At 39.5% G+C, this 24,119-nt stretch overlaps 1 protein-coding gene across 11 annotated transcripts in view; it reads left to right on the forward strand.

Moving 5' to 3' along the window:
- Positions 1-22,285, forward strand: part of LOC148346882 (calcium-activated potassium channel subunit alpha-1a-like) — a 160,294-nt gene extending 138,009 nt beyond the window's left edge. For 7 of the 11 annotated variants that reach the window (XM_088324041.1, XM_088324043.1, XM_088324044.1 and 4 more), the window contains 8 exons: positions 229-421; positions 4,322-4,435; positions 4,512-4,595; positions 5,759-5,889; positions 8,144-8,338; positions 8,477-8,595; positions 11,108-11,311; positions 16,511-22,285. In XM_088324041.1, coding sequence (XP_088180167.1) covers positions 229-421; positions 4,322-4,435; positions 4,512-4,595; positions 5,759-5,889; positions 8,144-8,338; positions 8,477-8,595; positions 11,108-11,311; positions 16,511-16,532 — 1,062 coding nt within the window. In that variant the 3' untranslated portion in view covers positions 16,533-22,285. Of the gene's footprint in view, positions 1-228; positions 422-4,321; positions 4,436-4,511; positions 4,596-4,831; positions 4,980-5,758; positions 5,890-8,143; positions 8,339-8,476; positions 8,596-11,107; positions 11,312-16,510 lie in introns of those variants that run through there. The other 4 variants (XM_088324042.1, XM_088324045.1, XM_088324050.1 and 1 more) reach the window with 2 other exon arrangements.
- Positions 22,286-24,119: the final 1,834 nt, after the last annotated feature.

Raw genomic sequence — 24,119 nt, forward strand, 5'->3', positions numbered from 1 at the left:
AAAGCTGTGTTAAAAAAAAAATGTTTAAAAAAAAGTAGTGACTTGTAGTCCATAAGTGACAGTCATTGAATTACCATTTATTTTAATGAATTGACATTACATTAAACGCATGTTTACCAATGTTAACATTATGGCAGACAATTGAAATTGTCAGCCCATGGAAGCACGTTCCTTTGTCAGCCAAAGTAAATTTTCTTACAACCCCTCCCTTCTGTTGATCTGAAAAAGGGCACGCCGCTGAGTCGAGCAGACCTGAGAGCAGTCAACATCAACCTGTGCGACATGTGCGTCATCCTGTCAGCCAATCAGAACAATATCGACGACGCGTCGCTGCAGGACAAAGAGTGCATCTTGGCCTCGCTCAACATCAAGTCCATGCTCTTTGATGACAGTATTGGTGTCTTGCAGGCCAACTCCCAAGGTGAGCGCTTTTTAGGGGTAGGGTATTGGGCCCGCAGTTTGATAATTAAAAGTCATGTGACCCGTGAGCAGGTTGCCATAGCAATATAAATCAATGTTTGAGGTGGACCCTTTAATGGCAACGATATTTTGGGATTTTGATAGATATTGGTATCCGCATTTTTATTAATTGATTTAAGCACAGATGCAGCCGAAAATCTCCCTCCCTTGCTCCTACTCCTGCCCTCCTTTTTCGTCATTACCAACCCAGTGCCTTCTGATTGGATAAGTGACAGGGAGCGGAACCACTAAAGCAGGATCAATAACTTTATAGCGGCAGCTCAGCTAACTTGTCCCAAGATGCCTGTGTCCATGATAGGAAATCTTGTTTGTGGTTAAGAGAGAGTGTAGACAGTCTAAAAATTTGTTTTAGAGACGCACGCTCAGGTGGAGACTTAATTAGCTCTCATCATAACATAGGTTCTTCAATCAAGCGTGTGTGTTTGTGGTTTAGGGAGATTATAAAGAGCATGCTAGAGGGGGAGTGATAAGCTGTTGCCATAACATTAGTTCCTCAATCTGGATCTAAGAACAGGAGTGCTACCACCATTGAAATTTCAATGTACTTTTAAGTTACCGTAAATTCCGGACTATAGAGTGCACCTGATTATAAGCCGCACCCACCACATTTTAAGAGGAAAACCGATTTTGTACTTACACAGGCCGCACCTGTATATAAGCCGCATGCGCCCACATTAAAACATGTAACACAATCACGAAATTAGCCCAAACCCGGCTTTGAGTCCCCGCGATTGTAATAGAATATAAAGTACACAGTCCAAAAACCACAGCCGACAAAATAAACAGAAAATGATACCGGTACTTAAGGTTTGATGCAAACCTGCAGAGTCCGGGTACCCGTTGAAACTAATCCAAGGAAAAAAAAGTCTATATTTCCAAAGGTAAGGGTGGGAAAAATATATATCCACTACTGTCCGCCGCGACAACAGGTCTCACTCACCTTTACCCCACTTCTCGTCAGCCCGCGTTTGCTCCGCCCCTCTTTTTTAATTCCCAAAACATATCAGAATAAATGTCTCAAATAAATACATTACAAAAATGAAATGAAATGATCTGCATTTATATAGCGCTTTTCAAGTCAATGACTTCCCAAAGCGCTTTACAGTGTGCTTCACATTTCCCAATAGCGGCCTTGTATTGCAGCCATGTAAGACGCTAACCTGATTATTGGGGATATTAGTGGTTCAGTGTCTTACCTAAGGACACTTCGACATGTAACACGGACAAGTCGGGATTCGAAATGGGGTCCCTTGATCCCAAGACGAGCGCTCTACCTCCTGAGCTACTGCCGCCCCCAAAATATACAGGTGCAAATACATATTATACATCGGTTACACATATTTACAAAGAAAGACGGTACACCGAGAGAGTTTTCAAAGCTTTAATTATAATATCATAACTTTCATCCCAAACTGTGCCTGTGAAGGGTAGCAAAACGCTACTAGCAACACGCTCGCAACACAGTAAACGAGTCTGTTAAAAAACATATCGTACATGTAGAAACCATGGTAAACCGTCCTCATCTTCCTCCTTATAACTGATGTAATCGAAGTCGTCTTTCCCAGTTGGGAAAGCGACCTTGTCATATGGACGTCGTCCCACGCTCCCTTATTCCAAAACACGCTAGCAACACGCTCGCAAAGTGAAGTTTACGTGCAGTAGCTCTGTTTCCTTCTTTATCGGACTGCCTGTTTGCTTTTAGCTTGAAAGCTACGTCTTGTGCCTTTCTTTTTGCAATTTGCATGATGAGGATATGCCTACGCTAATTTAATTTGTGCGCAAGCTAAGAAGTTGCAGTCTTCCTCGGCTCATATATTCCACCGGTCTAAATCTTACCTTTTGTACTCGAGCGCCGCTGGCGGCTGTCAGAAAAATTACATAAATTGGCCGCATCACTGAATAAGCTGCAGGGTTGAAGGTTTGGGGAAAAAAGTAGCGGCTAATGGTCCTGAATTTACGGTGATTTAAGTCATTTTGGTTGTACTGACCTTTTTATTTATTCATTGTAAAAAAAAATCAGGGAGCTGTTTTAAGTTTTTATTTGCTTTCGTAAAAGTTTCTGCTAAGACTAATTTTATTTCCTCCACTTTTTGTTTTTGATCTAAGTGAAAGATTAATTCATTTTGAAGTCCCAATTCATTTACCGGTACTCAAAACGGTTGCAGTGTGCTATTTGAGTTTTGATGTACATTTATGCTGCTGCTAAGCCTATCTTTATTTCCTGCATTGTTCGTTTTTGGATTAAGTAAAAAATTTATCATGTTGTGTTAAGATTCAAATTTATTTACTGTAAAAGGTTTTAGAGAGCTATGAAAGATGTATTTGAATTTATAATGTCTCCTCCTGAAGCTAATAATCTGTTTTGGTACTCATATCGGTGAACCCCTAATCAATACACAGAGCTTAAAATAATGTGCCAAAGAAATTTTGAACACAGTGATGACTGCAACTATCTTTTACAATTCTCATTTGACACAAGTTTTGTTTAAGTCAAGTCAAATCACATTTGTTTGTATAAACCTTCATTCATCGCTATCACGTCTAAATATGTTTCCATACGCATGGTCTCTGAGTGCAAAACAGAAACAGTCTCCTTGGGAAACGTGATAGCCATGGTGACTGCAAATTCAGTTCAGTGTTCTTGCAATAAAATGATATTTTGCAAGCAATGTGCCCTTGTGTTAATGGAAAGCATTGGTTAGATCAGGGGTCTCAAACTTGTGACCCCCATTATTGTAGTTTGAAGCCCCCGTCTTAATATGAAAATTAAAGGGACAGTGTGTATCTTTTTCCCACTAGATATTGCTGTATTCTGTCATTCGAGCGAAAACAAGTGCTAAAAGCACAACTGTAAAAGACGAAATACGAAGACTCAAAATAACTCAAGAAAAAAAACAAAAAGAGAATATTATTATTTTCCGTTGGTATCCTTAATTCCTGTTTTTCCTCTCTATTTTCGTTTTTTTGGGTCTCTTTTCCCCTACTTTTTTATTCCAGTTTTCCATTTCTGCCTCTTTTTTGTTTCCGTTTTCCTATTTTTCATTTATTTTAAATTCTATAAGTCACTACTTTTTTGATACATTAAATTCCCCTTCTTATTGTTTTTTATTTGAGAAAGGCTCTGTAAAAGATAAGAAAAAGGGTGATTTTTTTTTTTTATCCATATTTTGTAGTCTTTTTTTAGATTCATTTATGGTTGCTCCACACACAGGGATCCTTAAAGTGTCAAAAGGCATTTAAGTCATTATTCTAAACATAAGGCCCTAACTGGCATTACAATGTCTTAAATCCAATTTTTAATGGAACTATCAGAACGGTGATGTGGTTTCAGTCAGGCCTTAAGAGCAGATGCGTGTCTTTGGTCTACCCACAATACACATAGGAACTCTGGGCAGAGACTTTGGACAATGGGAAAGTGTACATTTACATACACGAGGCTTGAAATATTGTTTGGAAGAAAATATATGTTGTTGTTTTTTTAATTTTGCTTTTTTGTTGTTGTTAAAAATCCGGAATTTAATATGCCTTAAGATGTAGGAACCCTGTACATATGAGAGCGACATCTATTGGACAAATACAAAACACTGTCCCGTGGAATGTTTCTTAGTGCCGTTTTTGTGGAAAGCCCCATTTGGCCCAACTTCTGCCAGATCCTAGCTTTAGCATCCCCCAACTCAATAAACCTGTGGTTTAGATATGGGGGTTAACAAATGGGAAATGTCTGGCATTCCATGAGTTATTATAGTCAACATAGGCCAGATTAGACTTCATGTCAATTTAACGCTAAAACTCCAGCTAACAATTACTTTAAAAAAAACGTTTAACACCTCTTGCCTTACAGGCTTCACGCCGCCAGGTATGGAGCGGTCATCACCAGAAAACAGCCCGATTCACGGAATTGTGCGCCAAACATCAGTGACCACTGGAGGCAACATTCCCATCATCACCGAACTTGGTAAGATCTTCATCCGGCTGCCTCTCGTAAGGCGGACCTTGAAGTAACCCGTGTTTATCCCCTCGATGTCTGTTAGCAAAGTCTGAGCAAAAAGCGGCTGCAATTTCCCTCAGTCAGGATAAAAGCAGTGGGACCAGCATACAAATGATAACTGAGCTTGGTAAGAGAATGCGCTGCTGAGTCTGTACTTTTTCGTAACATTTTGAGACTTTAGAACTGTAACATACGGTACGGAAGTCAGGCTGATATGTGCAATAAAATTAACAAAACGGCTCCTAAGACCCAATAACCGATGGCTCTTGCGCTTGCCTGACATCTTCTTACTGTTCAGTCGATTGGCACGATTCCGATTGTGTATGAGAGGGACTACATCTCATTTTATTTAGTGTGTTTTAGTGCCTTTGTCCCAAAAAAATGGCTCCCAAGAAAGTTAGTGATACGTGGAAAGAAAACGGGAAAGCAGTGTCAACAATCAAGTCGAAGAAATGATTGCGAGTTAGGAAAATGATGTACAAGTGTCTGCTATCAAAGCGCTGCTTAAAAGGTACAGTAAATGATTTATAATTGTTTTGTTTTTAAGGCTTGTGGGCCACATCTGGCCCTCGAGGTTTTCTTCCGCCCACGATATGATCTTGATTTATTATTATATCATACACCAGAAACCATTGTGTTTATTTTCACTCTACGTTACTTCTCCTTGCACTTGATTTTAATTAGAGCCAAATGCATAATGCATAAAATATAGTATACCAATGGTACCTGAATAATACCAGCTTTCTTCTTTTAATGTTCATGTAACAGGGATTTAAGTTTTTGTTTTAGTGCCTGTTAAATAATAAGATATACATGCTTACTTTTCTTTACAAAACCAGGTCAAGTTAAATCATGTATATTTGTATAGCCCTAAATCACAAGGAGTCTCAATGGGACGCACAGTCCATAGATTCTTGAAAACTACAGACTATTATTACACCATCCCTTGATCTTAAACCTACATGAGGGCAAGGAAAAACTCAAAAACCTCAACATGAGTAAAATGAAGAAACATTGAGAACCGACCGCACATAATGAAATCCCTGTTCCAGGATGACCAGGCTGCAATAGATGTTGCAATAAGAAATACTACACAGATATTGTCAACATAAAATATAGGTTATTCATATGCTTTCATGCTTTCAGTTGTCCATTTTGGCTGCAATTATACTAAAAAATGTGGGAATATGAATTCCTTGTTTGCTTTTGAAAGTCGCTTTAATATGACATTGAATTGTTTTATCTAATTAGTTATATATATCATTTTCATTTTCGGGCTATCATTCCTAGTTAACGATTCCAACGTTCAGTTCCTGGACCAGGACGATGATGACGACCCCGATACGGAGTTGTACTTGACGCAGCCATTCGCCTGCGGGACTGCCTTTGCCGTCAGCGTGCTGGATTCCCTAATGAGCGCTGTGAGTGCCACAAGGAATATTTATCCTCATATGAGCAAAACCAAGGTTGGCCTCTACATGATTTGTACTCAGGGGGAGAGGGTGGTTGGGATTGGGGGGCTTTGCTGGGGATACCTTAATGGTATTCCCAAAGACCATGTTTGCAAATTAGGCATAGATAATAAGTATGTTGCAAAATATTGCACGCGCCAGGAGACTTGTAATATTCAGTCTCAAAGTTTCCTGTAGAGCTGTGTGCTGTGAATGCCATTGAAGGAACTTACTATTTCAAAATCCTGAAACATAACATACGAGGCAGCTACGGAACAATTAGCGATTGTAGTGAACAGCTATCGCATACCGCTCATTTCTGCAAGGGGAAATTGAAACTTTGCAGGTAGCCATGTGACTGTTTTTTCCCAGTTGCGTGTTTTGACCTCCAAAAAGCTGTAATTACAGTATGTGTTTCTTCTTTGCCTTCACCTCCTTTTAGGTAGGCAATTGTGGCTTTTTGTTACGGTTGGTATAGTTTTGTCTGGCTAGCTCCCTGTTAGCGTCAGGGCTGCTAAGGGCTTTTTTGTTTTGTTTACTCCCAGTTGATGCTCGTCGGCTGCCCACCGTGTGTTTTTTGACCGGCTCGCCTGCTGTTAATGCTGATTTTGTCATGTCCCTTGGTTTATTCCCGGCGGGCTTTAGGTTTGTCTCCATAAGCGTTTTTAGTTGTTGGTTTCCATTTAGCCTGGCTGCTCACTGAGTGTTTTTTGGTCTGTTAGCCTCGTTTTTTTCCAGCAAGGCCGCGATCTCCTTTTGTTGATTGCTTCCGGTTAGCATAGCAGCACTCTGTGTGTTTTGATTGCCACATAACCTCTTTTTAACTGGTCACCCTTTGTTGTACCATTTTTGCATCCACCCGTGACACCTTAAGGTTTGATCGATTATCAGGCAGGCCAATTATGAGCACAGATATCAAGGAATTTGACAGATATTGGTATTAACAATTTTATTTATTCGACGGCCGATTATTTTGGCTTAAGTACAACCGAGCCTTTCTCTTCCTCTCTCCTGCCTTCTGTCTCACACGCTACCCACCTCGCGTATTCTGATTAGTTAAGCAACCGGAGTCTCGATATGCCTGAGAATCGAGGCCTTTGATAGTATTAAGATTTTAAAAAGTCAGTGGTAGAGAAGTGTGTGATTAAGAGATAGCGTAAAAAGTGTTGTTACCTTGTTTTAAGAAAGCACGTTTAGGTGCAAAATCATGTATTAGCTTAAGCAATACCGCAAACGAGGATACCAAGTTATTTACTTTCAGTGCAGATTGCGATGGGTAATGGAAAAAGAGTGTGCATTCCCTGTCCGGTTGCTCTAGGACCCAGAAGCTCTAGCTACAGTTAAAAGTTTGTTTTGGGTAAAAGTTTGTTCTGTGAGTTTATCATTAAGTGTCTCAATAGTGAACCGAAATTGTTTAATGAACTTCATATTAAGGATTATTTGGCGACTTACAGCCAAAGCAGGTTCTGCTGGTGTGATACTCTGACTGTAAACTGGAGTTAATATTGTGTCCTATATATACTGGATTAAACCTGGAACCTAATCAGCAAATTAATTGGCTTTGCATGCAGCAAAATTGTGATTAAATCCATCCTGTTTGGAACGCAAGTTAAATGTTATCTCAGAGCCATTTGCACTTACAAAAACAGCTTAAAATGGCATGCGGGCCCCTGACCCCTGGTTTACAGTCAAGGTGTTACACGGCGTTAGGGGCGTCAGGAAGTAGAGCTCTCGTCTTGGGACAGAGAGGTCGCAGGTTCGTTTTCCGGCGTTAAATGTCGAAGTGTCCTTGGTGTCCCGTATTGCCTGATAAGCAGGAGGGCGCAATACTATCAGTGAGAGGCACATTGTAGAGTGCTTCAGTGACTTGAAAATTGCGATATAAATGCAGACTAAAGCCCTAAATAATCAGTATTGTCTCGGCTTCGCATGTATGACAATAGGCTCAGCATGAAGCAATAAAATTAAAATTGCATAAGTCTTTCATGGCCGAGCAAAATTTTTTCATGAAAAGAGCCATACATGCATAGGTTTCTAACTTCTGTTATATAGCTACAGAAGTCAAAATGGCAAACATTGGCTGGCACCAGTTCTTCCCATTTGAGAGAAAAGACACAGGCATTGAATTAGTAAAGAAGGTATGGGGACTTCAAATGTGCCCAGGACTTTTGGAGCACCCTGTATAACTATATTAAATAAAGTCTTTGTACTGTTCTGCCCGCAGACCTACTTCAATGACAATATACTGACGCTGATCCGCACGCTAGTGACTGGCGGGGCCACACCGGAGCTTGAGGGCCTGCTTGCGGAGGAGAACGCCCTGCGGGGTGGCTACAGCACGCCACAGACCTTAGCCAACAGGGACCGATGTCGGGTGGCCCAGCTGGCCTTGTACGACGGACCCTTCGCAGAGCTTGGGGTAAGACCAATGACCATTGTGAATTTCCCTGCGGGGATGAATAAAGTATCTATCTAAGACCAGTAAATTTTAAAGTGGATTTCTTTTTTCTAAGAAACAAATTTCCACCTTGTAAAATTTTGGTGACCTGTTTTGAAGGATGGTGGTTGCTATGGTGACCTGTTTTGTAAAGCCCTGAAAACATACAACATGCTGTGCTTCGGCATTTATCGGCTACGCGACGCGCATATCAACACTCAAAGTCAGTGCACCAAGCGGTGAGTTTTGTGTCTTCATTTGCATGCTTTTGAAAAGTGTAACAAAGTCTGTGTTCATCTATGGGAGGCCGTTCTTACTTGCTCTCACATATAACATCATACTGTCATGTACAAACACTACTATACTCTAACGCACACACACTACTCTTTTACACATATTACTGGGGGTGGGATGATATGCTTTGGTCACGATTTGATTGTATCACGATTCTAATGTGCCGATTTGAATTATATCACGATTCTTGATAATTGCGATTCTACAAGAATTGTGATTCGATATAATTTATGATTGCGATTTAATTTTCGTTCCTAAAAAACAAGCAACCTAAATGATACACTTCTGGGGCAATAAACCATTAATGATGTTCAGCCTGTGTTAGTCAGTCCGGAAGCTGACATTTATTTCAACTGAGACAATGAGAACATAACATGTACACTGTTCAACTGGTTTACGGCCACAAAATGTCATGAACTTAAATGTAAATGGTCTGCATTGATACAGGGCTTTTCAAATCAATGAAGACCTCCCAAAGCGCTTTACAATGTGCTTCACACACACCCACACACAATGGGGAGTCAGCCATGCAAGGCGCCTACCAACTTATTGGGGGCACTTCAACATATAACACGGAGGACCCGGGAATTGAACCTGCGACCACCTTGGCTAATGCTGCCCCATGTCAATGTTAACGCAACACAACCGCAGTGGATTACGGATCTGCAACGAAGTTTGCAGACACGTTTGGTCATGTCAAGCTCCATCTTCCTAAGAACTGTATAAAAAGCATAATACGTCCATACTTTGGATTTAAAATGTATGGTTGCCTGCCTTAAATTTAATTGCTCGCTTTCTTCCTCCATTTTCGTCTTCTGTTTCTTTTCTAAGACTGTCACGATTAGGAATAAGTGGCGCCCAACGTGGGGCTTTGATTTTTGGAGAGAACGTCGTTGGGCGTCGCCCCAAAAAATTCGCAGAAGAGATATGGCAATAAAGGAACGCGCTTTATTGCATTCTTGACACGTTCAAAGTTCGAGATGTTCAACATTGGCTTTTATAGTGTTCTTAAATAAAGTTAAGATATCTCGTGAAGGTCGTCCGCCCCATCTCCTTCAGCATATCAGCCTGTGACCTCTTGCAACAACGTCATCCCACGACCTTCACTAGATTCCTACATACTTATCATTAGTTATTATCCACATTCCACATTAACATCAACTTGAAAATGAACTTTTAAACATGTTCTTTTAATGCCTGGTGGGTCGTACAGCGTATCAAACTTGTACTACATGTCTCTGAAGGCTGGTTTGTCAACCGTATTGAACGGCAGCATTTCAGAAGCAATGAACCGTTTGATACAATCTGTTGGCGTGTGTTAGCTCTTTTTACCGGCACCTTCTTTGAATGAAGTCTGGAGGGCGCTTTTTCGGTATTATGGGGCTTACTGTTGTCGCTGTGTATAAACCCACACTGTGCCCAAAATACTAAAGTGCTACCTGGTACCATAAAAGATAGCCAATGTTGTTTGCTTCTGTGTGTGTTTCTCTACGCAGTGACGTCATTTTGTCAACATTTCAGTCATGGGTGATTACAAATGGGAGTGAAAAGGAAAAAATGACTAATCTCGAATGTGTTAAATATTCGCGAATAGACAAATACGTCATATTCGCGACAGCCATATTGCTTACAAGTTACCTCGGTCTTAAAAAAACGCCAAAAATAAAATCACAATATATACATGAATATTTTTTGTCCCACCCCTACATATTACTATACTTCCATACACTACTTTTCTCTCTCACACATAATATCTCTCATAAACACTACTATGCTTTCACACTCACTACTATGCTACTATACTCAACACTTACGAGTATACCTGGAGCAACTCCAGTTTGATGTTGAATTGTGAAAGATTTACAAATAGATCAGTGTGCATCTGGTTACCAAAAGTAAAACAACACTGAGAGGTGAGGTGCTCATTATATTAGGTGTGAAAAACCTGGAGCAATTTTAATGCTCTGCAACAAAGAATAGTTGTGTGTGTGTGTGTGTGTGTGTGTGTGTGTGTGTGTGTGTGTGTGTGTGGAATGTGTAAGAGTATAGCTGTGTGCCGTATACGAGTATATTATAGTATGTGTGAGAGTGTAGTTGAGTTTTTGAACTGTCTGTCTGAAAGTATCTTTATGTGAGCATGAGTTTGGTTTCCTTTAAAAAAACCTTAAGTAATATAAATTTTAATGCTGTGTGAAATGAATACATAGTATAGTGTGTGTATAGTTGTGAATGTGTGAGAATCTTTAGTAGTGTGTGGAAGAGAGAAAAGTAGTATTGAGAGAGTATCTGTGTTTGTGCATGGATGTGACAACATGACGATATTCAAAATTAAGTATGGTTGTTATTGTCATTAACATAAAATGCAAATGAATATGATGTTTAATGTAAGAGCAGATATGATTTACTTCTCAAACAGCCTCTCATATTCATCCCACTTTCTCAATTTTTTTTGCTTAGCTACGTGATCACGAACCCGCCCTACGCCTTCGAGTTGGTGCCATCGGACCTCATCTTCTGCCTCATGCAGTTCGACCACAACGCCGGCCAATCACGGAGCAGTCTCTCGCACTCGTCCGGCAGAAAAAGCGCATCGGTGCACTCCATCAGCGCCATCAACCGGGCCAACCGCAACAAGAGCCGGGAAACACGAGACAAACTTAAGTACGAACAACAGTATTTTCTCGCAGCACCTAAATGATTGTTTGCTAGCTAAGTAAAGCTGAGTAGTAGTGCAGTTAGTCATTAGCCATTTTGGTTTAAACATTGTTTACAATCAGATAGCACTTTAGGATAAACACAGTAAGTGACGCTATGACTAAAGATTCAAGCAGGTACGCACGTACAGCAGCCTGTGTGGTTTATCAGCTAGGTGAGACCCTTCCAATCGCCCTGCATTGAATTGCCAAATAGTGGGACTTCATTGGTTGCAGCTACCTGGGCTGTTGGCGACAGGTATTACTGGACTACATTTGAAACAGGCCTTTACCTACGTTTACAATTTTCAGGCTACTCTACCAAAAAACTGCAATGGCAAGCATAACGTCTGTCCTTCCTCCTACCTATCTATTGCGTCCTGGAACAGAGTTGGTAATAATAAGATCAAAAGCAGATAGGAGCAGTGGGGGAAAAAGTATAAAGGCTCTTTGAACTCAGTTGGGCATTGTTAACACTAAATACGAGAATATTGTACTCTTAACTTTAAACACACCTCAAATGATGCACCTCACCTTTAAAATATGCATCCTAATATGTAAGCTTTGTTCTCTTGTTTTCCTATCAACTCACATTCACTTATTTTTCTTTTCTTTTCTTGCCTCAAGAAAACATAGAGCAGCCCAAGGTATGGATGGCCCTCTTTGCTTGTTGGCTGCTACTCATATCTTAGGTCTGCTCCTTATTAACAGCATGGCACGACACCACATTTTAGTTGATCGGTTGTTAATTCTGGTCTTTTGGTTAGCAAAAGCTTAACAAAGTACCTTGGACTAAAGACCGATGATTTGGTATCTGCTGATAATGAAAACCTAGAATAGGCTTGCTTGCAAACTGCACAAATCCAGATGGGAATCCTTTTCTGCAGCTATTATTTAAATCATGGTTGGTTGATTTTTTTATTAATGAAATTGTACTTTGAGTGGCATGCTAGTTAACTTATTTAGCAAGTTCACCTCACACTTTAGAGGTAACCGGGTTCAGCTACCTTTCTCCTAATGCAGAGTTTGCATGCTGTAACCGTTCCTGCATAGGTATTTAGGGCAACTAGTTCTCTTTAGAGAGTTCACGTGGGTGCTTGAAATCATTTATCATGCTTGAATTTTAATGTTGTGTTCTCAAAGATTGAAAAGTGCTGAATCATGGGTTACGTAAATGCTTAAAATTGTTGCCTTGTGTCTAAACAAGTCTGATTGAAAATGACGCCGACACTGATCTCTGGTAGCTTCGCTTTGCCATTGCATTTCTCCCCTCGTGATTAAAGGCAGCTGGTATTAGTTTGTATGACATTGTTCTAGGAAGCGTCAGCACCCCCACAGGTCGCGCTCAAGTGGACAGGTATATGCTACTTCTAAACGGGGCACTATAATATGGATTAGGTATCGATTATGGCCATTTATTATGAGCCATGCAAAAAAAATCAAGGTCGCATTTCCCGGTGGTAAATTGTAACATGGAAAACTTCCTGCAACTGAAAATGTAAGCTAATGTCATTTTTACCCAACACCAATATGGGGGAGAAAGATGCCTTAAAAAATTCATCAGATTCACAAATTTGTAATTTACTCAAGATCTTCAAATCACATGTGTGGGTAAATGCACACACAAGATGAAAAATCGCACATATAAATTGCAGATATATGTGTGGATCTGCAATTTACCCGATTCACTTTAGATACAGTGGAACCTCGGTTCTCGACCATAATCCGTTCCATTTTTTGTACGACAACCGATTTGTACGATCACCGAAGTCGTTTTTTCCCATTTAAAGTAATGTAAAATCGTTTTAATCCGTTCCATCACCCTGAATTTTCACAATGAACGTAAACATGAAGCTAACCCAGGCTAATCGTACGTTCGTGTTAGCGTAATCTTCCGTACGAAAGATTACGCTAACATGAACGTGTAAAAATTAAAAAAATCAGGTCGTTTACACGTCATTTAGCACCCGGGTCTCCACAACAAGTGGTGAGCGGTTAAAGAATAAAGAAAAGAATTATAAATAGAATTTTTTACCGGTCGGCAGAAGCCATGCTCTATTCCTGAAAGAAGGGTAACTCGCACACCTTCTTCATATTTTGCCATTATTTCTTTCTTAAATGCAATAGTTGTATGCACTACTCCTCTTTTTTCACCTGTAGCAACTTTGCTGCTTGCACCAACCTTCTTCCGAGGCATAATTAGGGGTTAAAACACTCCCTTCACCGCTTTTTGAAACAAAAGCAGAAAAGGAGTGCGCGTTGCCGTGACAACAGTTCTTCACGAGGGGTGGGGGCAATCTACACTCGTACGCGGCTCAGCATCGCCCCTAGCGTACCACCGTTCGAACTCCGATTTTTTGAACGAAAAGCGAAGCAAGAATTTCTCTAAATTTTTGGTCAAGAACCGATTTGTTCGAACTGAGAGGTGTTCGAAAACCGAGGTTCCACTGTATTTTTTAATGGTACTGGAGAATTGAAAAAAATGGCTTTGAAAGACAATAAAAGTGTTTGTTTTGGGCCATGAAAATGATGTATGAACCCTGTTTCTTAGTATGTTCGTTTGCACTTCTCTGAAGAAAATATTCTAGTGCTGTAACAACAACTCGACAAAATCGGTTAGAATCGATTATTAAAAGCGTTGGCAACTAATTAGATAGATAGATAGATACTTTATTCATCCCCGAAGGGAAATTCACAATTAGATCATTGATTCGTCGTATCGTGTGATTTATAAACCATCAAGAACATTTAATCAATGCAAATTAAGAGTGGACACCAATTCGTCGTGACGCTGGGAATTGTAGTAACCTTTTGGTCCGGCAGAGAGTGGTAAGACAGTTCTTATGAAAAAAGCTATTCTACATTTTGAACATTGCATCATTTAAGAACAAAACTGACACGAACGCATACCTGTCAACCTGTATGGTTTTGCCGTACAAAGTACTTTTTTTATGCATTTTAAGACGAGTACGACGTACAAGGAAATCTGTACGGAAAAACGCAAATTTGTCCATCGCATGCGTTTGTCGCCTGAGGATTTCCCATCATGCATCATTCAGAAAAAAAAAGGTATAGTTTACCATTATTTTGTATTTTGTACAGGAAAATACGACAGTTAGTACGGGCATGGAGCCGTGGAGGTTGACAGGTATGTGAACGTTTCAACTTTGTAGTGTTTGACTACAAAGTTAACAATTTTCAAGGAAACAGACAGAAATACAGAGAAAAATAAGTAATAGAGAAAATAAGTATAAAAAAAAAAGTAAGATAAAAAATAATCATGACATATTTAACTCCACCCAATGGGCAAATTCTTGAGCATATCATTTTCATATTGTCAATGTTTATCATATTCCAAAATGTAACCCCTAAAAACAAATTTGTTGACAACATTTTAAAAAGGGGTTTGTTTATATTTCAGTGTGTGGATACAAAAAAAAATCAACACAAATTTAAATGTATTGCTTGTTTTATATGATGAATCCAAATTTAATATTACCTGTGATTAAGGTGGTAGGAAATGAGTTTCATACATATTTGCAAGATGCATTTCTTTAAATATCAAGTTAATTGACAAACACTCGTAACTTTTTTTATTGTTTTAAATCACAGAACATATCGTTATCTGTCCAAAACTTCAATATTTAAATAAACAGACGGGTAATTAGAAATCCGACTCATTGAAAAAAATAATCGACCAATTCATCGATTTTGAAATAATGGTTAGTTGCAACCCTAAAATAATCCTTTCTCTTCTGCGCATCCCTTTCCTACTTCTGTATTTATACAAACTGATACTGGAGCAGAGTAATTCCACTGAGATATTTACAATAAAAGAAAAAAAACAAAATATTCTGGGATTCTTTTAGACCATGTCTATCAAAAATCATTGGGAAACTTGTGGGCAGGTATTTTATAAGACATGAGCAGGTTTGAAAGAGCCCTTGTGCATTGTGGAAGTTTACCAAGAAAGTTTGCATTCAAGCGTTGAGAGGATAATGTGACTCACTGGAATTTGAAGAGAAATGAAATGAAATGAAATGATCTGCATTTATGTAGCGCTTTTCAAGTCAATGACTTCCCAAAGCGCTTTACAATGTGCTCCACATTTCCCAATAGCGGCCTTGCAGCCATGTAAGGCTGCATACCTGCTTATTGGGGGTATTAGGGGTTCAGTGTCTTACCCAAGGACACTTCGACATGTAACACGGACGAGTCGGGATTCGAACTGGGATCCCTTGATCCCAGGACGAGCGCTCTACCTCCTGGGCTAATGCCGCCTTAAGAGTGTCCCGGCAAGTGTCCAGACACCAAGTCAAGTCACATTTATTTATATAGCCCTTAATCACAAACATGTTTTAAAGGACTGCACATGATTACAATTACACAATTACCTGATCTTAAACCAACATGTTCTAAGGTCTTGGGAACCTCCCCTGTGTGGGTTCAAATCCAGCTACCGGACTTCCTGTGCGGAGTTTGTATGTTCTCCACGTGCTTGCGTTGGTTTCCTCTGGGCACTCCGGTTTCCTCCCACATTCTAAAGACATGCATTTCAGGTGGATTGGCCGGTCCAAATTGTCCCTAGGTGTGAATGAGCGAGCGAGTTGTCTGTCCCTGTGTGCCCTGCGATTGGCTGGCAACCAGTTCAGGGTGTCCCCTGCCCACTGCCCGATGATTACTGGGATGGGCTCCAGCACCCCCGCGACCCTACTGAGGATATGCGGTGCAGCTAATGAGATGAGATGAACAACGAACAATGACAGGTGGATAATTTAAAAAAAAATTCAGATAGAGAAGCCAAACCCTCACAAATAAAATATGACGATAAGGGTTTCCTTTGGTCAAGGTCCCTCAAATCAAGTTAATTGGTTAGGCATTAGCTGGGATGGGCTTTAATACCCATGGGCCCGGGTTGCCTGTATTTTTTTAGGCCCGATCTTACTTCTTCTAAGAAATAATGCTGTGTGAATGGGCGTATGTCTATGTGTGATTGGATGGCAACCAGTCCAGGGTGCCCTTTGCACATTGTCTCCAGTGAGCCTCCCTAGTGAGGATAAGCAGTTCAGGAAATGAACGAAGGAAATTTACATCATTTTACTAGTTGTTGTACTTGTTGAACATTTTTAGCTTCTTTGTGTAATGAGCATCTATTGGTGTGTTCCAGAAAAGACATGGTTTACAGATGAGCAGCAAGGGGGCGCACACTTGAGGACAGCGCTCGCCACCCGCCCCATCACGCCCATCCCCGAAGCACAAGACGACCGCTAACGCCACGTGGAAGCTCCTCATAAGGAGACAAACGCACTGACAATCAATTACTGTTGCATCCCTGTCTAGAGTCAAAAGACGATTCTCTGCGGACCAAAATAATGTTGCATTGGAGTGCAGTGAATGCCACAATCTTATTGTTCATGACAGTACTCAAGTCAGCCACAAAGGCAAACCTTTTAACTCCACAAATTAGAAACAGTTGAGAATGGATTTGTTTGAGATATGGGATAGAAGGGTAGTGGTAATACATTTTGGACATGTTCAATGCCATTTTTTGTTGTTTTGAATTGGGTCATTTAATGGCAAAGCAGGACTGAGGCTTTAATTTCAACAACGACACTAAGAAAGGGCTTTTACGGCAAAACGTGTCAATATAAAGATAATATTACAGTGGTGACAGAAATTACCAAGTTTGAGTGAGGGGCCACTCATCTTCTACTCCATGGGTTGGACAACATTGGGTTAAAAACATTTGGTAAAAGGATTGGGCCAGGAAGATTTTTTCATATCTACGGATACCGTCTCGAATTAGATACCTCGGCAATACATGACAGAAAAAAAAAATGTAGGCCTATCCAATTCAGAAAGACCCAGGCATTGTTGTATACATTGTTAACATTCAATTTATACAAAAATAAACTACGTAAACTGATATTTTTTTTAAAATAGTGGCGCTTGTGTGCATTTATGAATGAATAAACATGCAATCATCTACATGAAAATTGTACATATAATTTGCCTAGAAATAAACCATTTAACAATATTGGTTTTGAAGCAGGGCAGCACGACGGCGCAGTGGTTAGTGCGTGTGCGGCACAGTTCTGAGGTCATGAGATCCGACCTCCTGTGTGGAGTTTGCATGTTCTCCCCGTGCTTGCATGGGTTTCCTCCGGGCACTCCAGTTTCCTCCCACATTCCAAAAACATGGATGTTAGGTTAATTGGCCGGTACAAATTGTCCCTAGGTGTGAATGAGCGAGCGGATTGTCTGTCCCTGGGTGCCCTGCGAATGGCTGGAAACCAGTTCAGGGTGTCCCCTGCCCACTGCCCGAGGATGGCTGGGATGGGCTCCAGCACCTCCGCGACCCTACTGAAGATAAGCGGTGCAGATAATGGATGGATGGTTTTGACCCACTAAAACAATAATGCGGCCATATGTCACATCGCTTTGCATGGAACATCTTGATAAACTGAATGCGAAATTTAAAAACATAGCAACTAAAGAAAATGTTATATATTTCAATGTTTGGGGGCACTGTGTACAATATCGGCACCAAATCCCCAAAATTTTATGAGTGATACAGTAATCCCTTGTTTTTTGTGGGGGATTGTGTTCCAAAAAGAACTTATGAAAACTGAACTCCATTTGGTAGAAACCTTTATTTTTTTCACATAATCATCAATCACAATTAAATGCTATACTATACACAGAATACAAACAAACTCTTCACAGGCTAGAGCAGCGGTTTCATAAAAGTATTGTATAAAGGTTTTTTTTTTTTGTCTTTTTCCAAATAACCATACCTGTCAATCTCAGCCAAATGCTCTGCTTATTGATGTTTGCAATTCTCCTTATTAAGCACTTATAAACCTTACAATCACAACACGGCAACGGTTTACTCACAGTCGATGTAGAATAAAAAAAATAACTTGTGTAAACAATATGTGCGAAAAAAAATAATTTTTGATAGGGGATAACATTTGCTAGTGTAGCACGCAATATACGATGACATTGTAGTCTGCTGCTAGTGAGCTAGACGATCCGGATTGGGGCCAAAATATTATTTTCATTTCCCGTACAAAAACTGTTAAATGGCGTACACAATTAGAAATTGTCAAAAAAACATGTGGAAAAGGTATAATCTACCATACTGTGAGGTAACTAGCAAGGAGATCCTTAGCCAATCAGAATGCAGAACAGAATAGAAATTCGTGAAGTAGCAAAACCGTTATAACAAAACCACTTAAGAGTAACGGGAACGAAAACTGGAGAGAATAATAAACAGGACAAAAATAGACGAGAACAAAACTGGAAACCGATATTAAACAGGACAAAATAAACGGGAACAATACCGGACAGGAAATACCAACAGGAAAACAGGACCGAGTCAGAACCCACGTCTTGCGGGGCAGAGGTTTGTTGGGGGACTGACAAAGGAGAGCACTGAGCTTAAATAACAGGAAAGACAATCTGTCAACAAGCCGCAGTTGGCGCCACACGGGCGGGCCAATTGGGCGCTATGGCAACTGTGACAGAAGGGTCGGAGCAGAGAATTTGTCTTTTCCTTATATGAAGATTGGGGAACCCCCTTTCCCAACGTTTAAATATGATAGAGCTGTTTTACTATTTGAATAAAAAACGACTTTAAGCCACATGGCTGTGAAAGCTGCACATTGCAATCAAGTAGGCTTTTTAAGTTCTCATTTGGCTAGAAGCACCGCCTGACACAAGCCCCACCCTCTCCCTTGTCAACATAACAAAAAGAAAACAGCTCTATCATTCCCCTGAAAAAGATAGAGAATTGTGCCGTATTTTCTGTCTGTAAGGGGCACCTAAAAACCTATATGGCCAGAAATTTTAAAGTGCGCCCCACAACCAATAGGTGCATATGATTATTTTCAATTGAGGCGAGCGTGGTGAGTAATATTCCACGCATGCTGGTTGTTTTCATCTATTGGAGGATGAAAATGGTCAAATTAAGTAATGGACTGTTTTAAATAGTCCAAATGCCAACCCAAATTCCAAAAGAATGAAAAGGAAGAAATGTTTTCGAGCGCTTCTAAAAACTTTACATATTTGCGCAACAAAATGAGCTGCAATTATTATTTTGGCCACAAGATAGCGTGAGCAAGTTAAATACACCACTTTTAACGTAACATGTCTGAAAAAGAGTAGGAAAAAGCATTACAATACATTTATTCAAATACAACGGGGAAAAAAACATTTTTAAGTTTGGCATTGAATCTACTAATTTGTTTTTTTTAAGAATTGAGTAAGTGCAGCATTACATGCGGACCAAATGACCACAAACAAGTGGGAAAATAAAAAAATCAAATTTTAGCAGGGAAGGGCCAGAGAAAATACTGCATAATATTCTCTTGAACATTAAAGCAGACTGGACGTCAGCTTTTTTACACCTTTACTTCAAGTAATTTCCTTGAGCCAGTGTCTAAAATAACGTCTGCCTGGACGCCGGGGCGTGCATCTTTTACGTCGGGGGCACAACTTACAAAACGTCGCCGTCCGGGTGGCCGACAACTTTTTCAAGAAAAAATAAAAAAGGAAAGATTTTTTTTTTCAAAATAAACGTTTGTTTTATTCCGATATATTCGTTCGTTTTGGAAATTTCGGAATTTTGGTTCGTCTGGCAATTTGCATACTCGGCAGCCAATCAGAAGCCTGGATCGAATAACTTCGTGCTTCCGGACTCTCCCGAGCGTTATAAGGTAGCACATTTGCATATCATTTTCCAAAGTAGGCGCACAGAGAACACAAGAAAAAGTGGTTATGAATCAAGCCAAAACCTCAGCCCCAGAAGATTCAAAAGAAGCTAACAAAATTTATGACGCTACAAAATGTAAAAGTAAATTAAAAGCACTGAGGAAAGAAGAGTTCACGTGGCTTGTATCAGACGACGCAACGCAAACACTGCATTAATGAAGATGAGTAAATACAGGTACATACTGATGGCAGATGGAAAACAGTGATGTCATATACATGTAATGAATGTTATATGTAGATTTATAATAAACCTAATTTTAAAGAGTTGTTCTGTTATATATTCTGATTATCAATACTAAATACTTTGCAACAAAGTTTTTTTTTGCGTCTATTATTGTGAATCAACTGGTTGTCTGCCCTGGTGTCCGGTAACTTTTTGTCAGACACTGCTTGAGCATTTGATTTGTAATTTTTAAAAAAATCTTTTAAATAACTTCGATATGAGCTCGGGAATTTGGACATACTCAGAAATTTACAGCAGGCCAGATTAAATCATCCAAATGGCCATATTTGGCCCACGGGATATATGTTTAACATGCCTGCACTAAACCATCATGATATAGATGACGCAGATAGCAAAAAAGAAGGCTGTCGATTTAATCTCAATATTACACTATTTTTACGGTACCAGGAAAAAATAGAGAAAGGAGAAAATAGAAAAACATAGACTGCCGCAACCTGGGTTCGAATCCAGTTGCAGACAATGTTTTGTGATTGTGTTCAGCAATCTTGTTCGATTGATCGTTGCAAAAAAACCTGTAGTATGCTGTAAAACCTTGTAGTAATACACATGAATAAATACTGTATGCCAGGGGTGTCTTATCAGAAAGCGGGCTAGATTTGGTAAACTGGATATATTTCTCTTGATGTATTTTTTGAAAACAGCCTCACATTTCTTGGCAAATTAGGCAGACAGTTATTTCAGATTTTAGTGAAGTAATACTCCAGTTTCCATTTGTTCCGGAAGCGGCAGCACTCACTGTCAACTTTCCTTTTTTTTATTTACAGTCACCATGTCAGAAATTGGGTGGACTAAATTTTTTTACAGAAAGCCAAGGGCAAGGTGGCTAAACGACTAATGCCATAATCTTGTAAAATGATATTTAAAACGAGTTTATTTTATACTTCTGTCAACATTACTGGCAGGCCACGGACCAGTAAAATTTGATCACGAACCATAACTAGCCCCCCGGAAGGACATTGGCATGACTGCTGTATGCATTTCCAAGGGTATCTATTGTATTTTGTGGTATATAAGACACACCTGGTTAGAAGGCTTACTTTCAAATTTCTGGCCAAATTGAGTTTTTTAGCGGTGCTTTAGTCTGGAAAATACGGTATATAAAGAAAAAGACATTTCTGTTTATTTTTTGATTCATATTCGGTCCTTCGCACTCGCTACTCAGACATCCTTGCAGCATGCCAGGCGGTGCTTCAGCCAACAGACGACTTTGGGCTTACTGCTGAAAAAAACGCTTCCTGAATGTTCTACTGTTGTTTCAGCTCAGAATGTATTCTTCTGAAGATGAGAAAAAGTCTTAAAAGAAGCACCCATGGAACGTTTAATTATTTTCTCACACCTGGAATTTTTTTGCTACAGCAGCCAAGTGAACCCGTTTTCATGTGGTCAGGTTCAATGATTTTGACATGTTTTCTAAACGAAGAATGTAAATTGACTGAATTTCTATTAACCAGTCACTGAGGACCTCCAAAGTGCTTTACAATGCACTTCACACCAATAGCAGAGTCAGTCATGCAGTGTGGCTACCTGCTTATTGGTGGCAATAGGGGTTCAGAACACTTTGACATTTAACTTGGAGGAGGTTTTTGTCGTGCTTTTGATGTGTTAAACTGAAACAGGTACAATATTGGGAAAAGGCCATGTTTAGCTCATTGGTTAATCCTGACCCAAAATATAATTAATGAGAGGACTGTAAAGTCTGGCAATGCGTTAAAACTACCTCTACAAAATCCTCTTAAGTATGAGGGGACAAGAAACCTACATAAATTGCACCGTCCAAGGTTTTCATGGCACATCTGAGGGTCAAAACATTATGTGGGCAGTTAACTGCCACAGAGCAAAAGTTCGCTGTACTGCTTAACATACATATATTTACATTTTGTGTGTATGTATTTTTAATGGAATAAATACACCTGTGTTGTCCTGCCTGGAAAGTTTTTTTTGCAGATAGGTGAGTGAGATTCATCACAAGGAACTAGAAATAACATTGAAATTGAAACAAAGGATCCTTGAGAAAGAAGCAAAATATGAATAATTACAAAATTTTATCCACTCAACCAATTTAAAGTCAAACAACACTTGACCCCTGACAAACCTAAAACAATTAAGTTCTCAGTGTTTCAATCTGTCCTTATAAAATGATATCCTCAATCTGGCTAAACTTAGTGTATCCTCCATAATTTTTTATTCAAGTATAATAAAACATTTAACACTTTTTCATGGTACGTGAGCAATATGAATGACTTTACTGGTACTTTTTTCTCACTACTGATTCACCTGTATTCGTAGTTACTCAAACAATACAGTTCATCCATCCATCCATTCATTACACGGTTCAATTTTGTAAACTCTTACAATGATGATTTTACAACCTCTATAAAGATAGGTGGTGTGTGCAAGTTTGAGACCCCTGATTTAGAAAGATCCTTAGACTTGTGGACAGATTCAGTTATATCAGTGACACTCTGATTTGGAGCCATCGTCATCATTCAAATTAGTCCAAAATTGAGTCCTTTTACTGCTTTTACTCGTTCCTTGTTCCTGTTGCACTTTCTCATCGGAACAAAAAGACAACACCACGCATATTGACCAATCACATACCCCTTCAAGAAAGAAAACGCAAGAAAGTGTCTCAAAGGGAGCTGGCTCCCTACCTATGTGGTTCTGTTCCAATTGTTTTTCGAGATAATTCATTATGAAGACAGTGTCACGTCTTTGACTTCCTGATCTCTGTTGTAATGTGAACAACACCTAGCAAGCCAGTCACCATAATGCTTTACATGTTAATTAGTCGAAAACGTTTTGAGTTTTTTAGGCAAAGTTTTGGTAGCTTTTGTGGAGAATGCATAGTCGTTTTTGCAGGTGGGTGAAAAAATGGTACATGGCGAGCAGCCAAAATGGGGCGAGTTGGCAAAAATACACCCAAGGAGCTAACGGGGGCTAAACCAGCTGGAACATGGCAGAATAGCCGGTATTACGTTATGCCATCGGCAGTTAAACAGCAGGGTAGCTGATCAAGGATAACCGGAAGCCAACAACAAAAATGATTACTGAAACCAATATTCCCTCTAATTTTCCACGGGTCTGAGCATTGACACAAAGTCGGTGAGCAACGCTTGAAACAACAGTAAGCAACCATAATCCCAAGTGTGGCAAAATAATTAATTATCAAACATGTCCAAAACTTGACATCAACTTACATTTTGCTGAGTTTCCGGCAATGCAAAATTATTTTTCTCTTTTGAATGAATTGACTAATGTATTATTGCAAAGGTTGTAGGGCCTACAATTGTCGTTTGTTCTTACTATTCTTTCACAAGATATCCATTTCTTTTTATTTCCTGACATGTTTTGTCACATAATATCAACATTTTTGGGGGCTTATTTAGTCGGTTGTAAGATACAGAACTGTACTTAATCACATTTTTTAGTGGAAGTACAATGTTGGCAACAAGATTCACTTGATATAATTGGAAATTATTTGAATGCAACACAAACCTTTTCTTCTTTTTTCTGTGTTTTTTTTCTTCTTTTTTTGAATTCCTTTAAAAAAAATCTCATTGTGTTTATTTTTTCCGAGCTGTTACTTTTTTCTTTTTGTTCCCTATTTACATTGTTCCTACATTTCTTTCTTTTCTTGTTTTCTGGCTTTTTTTTCTCAATTTTTCCTTCTTTTTTTCTCTTCCTTTTGTTTCTTTTTTTCTCAGCTTTTCACTACTTTTTCATTTGGGTATTTTTTTTCTTTTTTGTTCTAGTCCCC

The sequence above is a fragment of the Urocampus carinirostris genome, chromosome 19, assembly GCF_059441175.1.
Source record: "Urocampus carinirostris isolate Australia breed hairy pipefish chromosome 19, RoL_Ucar_1.0, whole genome shotgun sequence".
NCBI classification, from domain to species: domain Eukaryota; kingdom Metazoa; phylum Chordata; class Actinopteri; order Syngnathiformes; family Syngnathidae; genus Urocampus; species Urocampus carinirostris.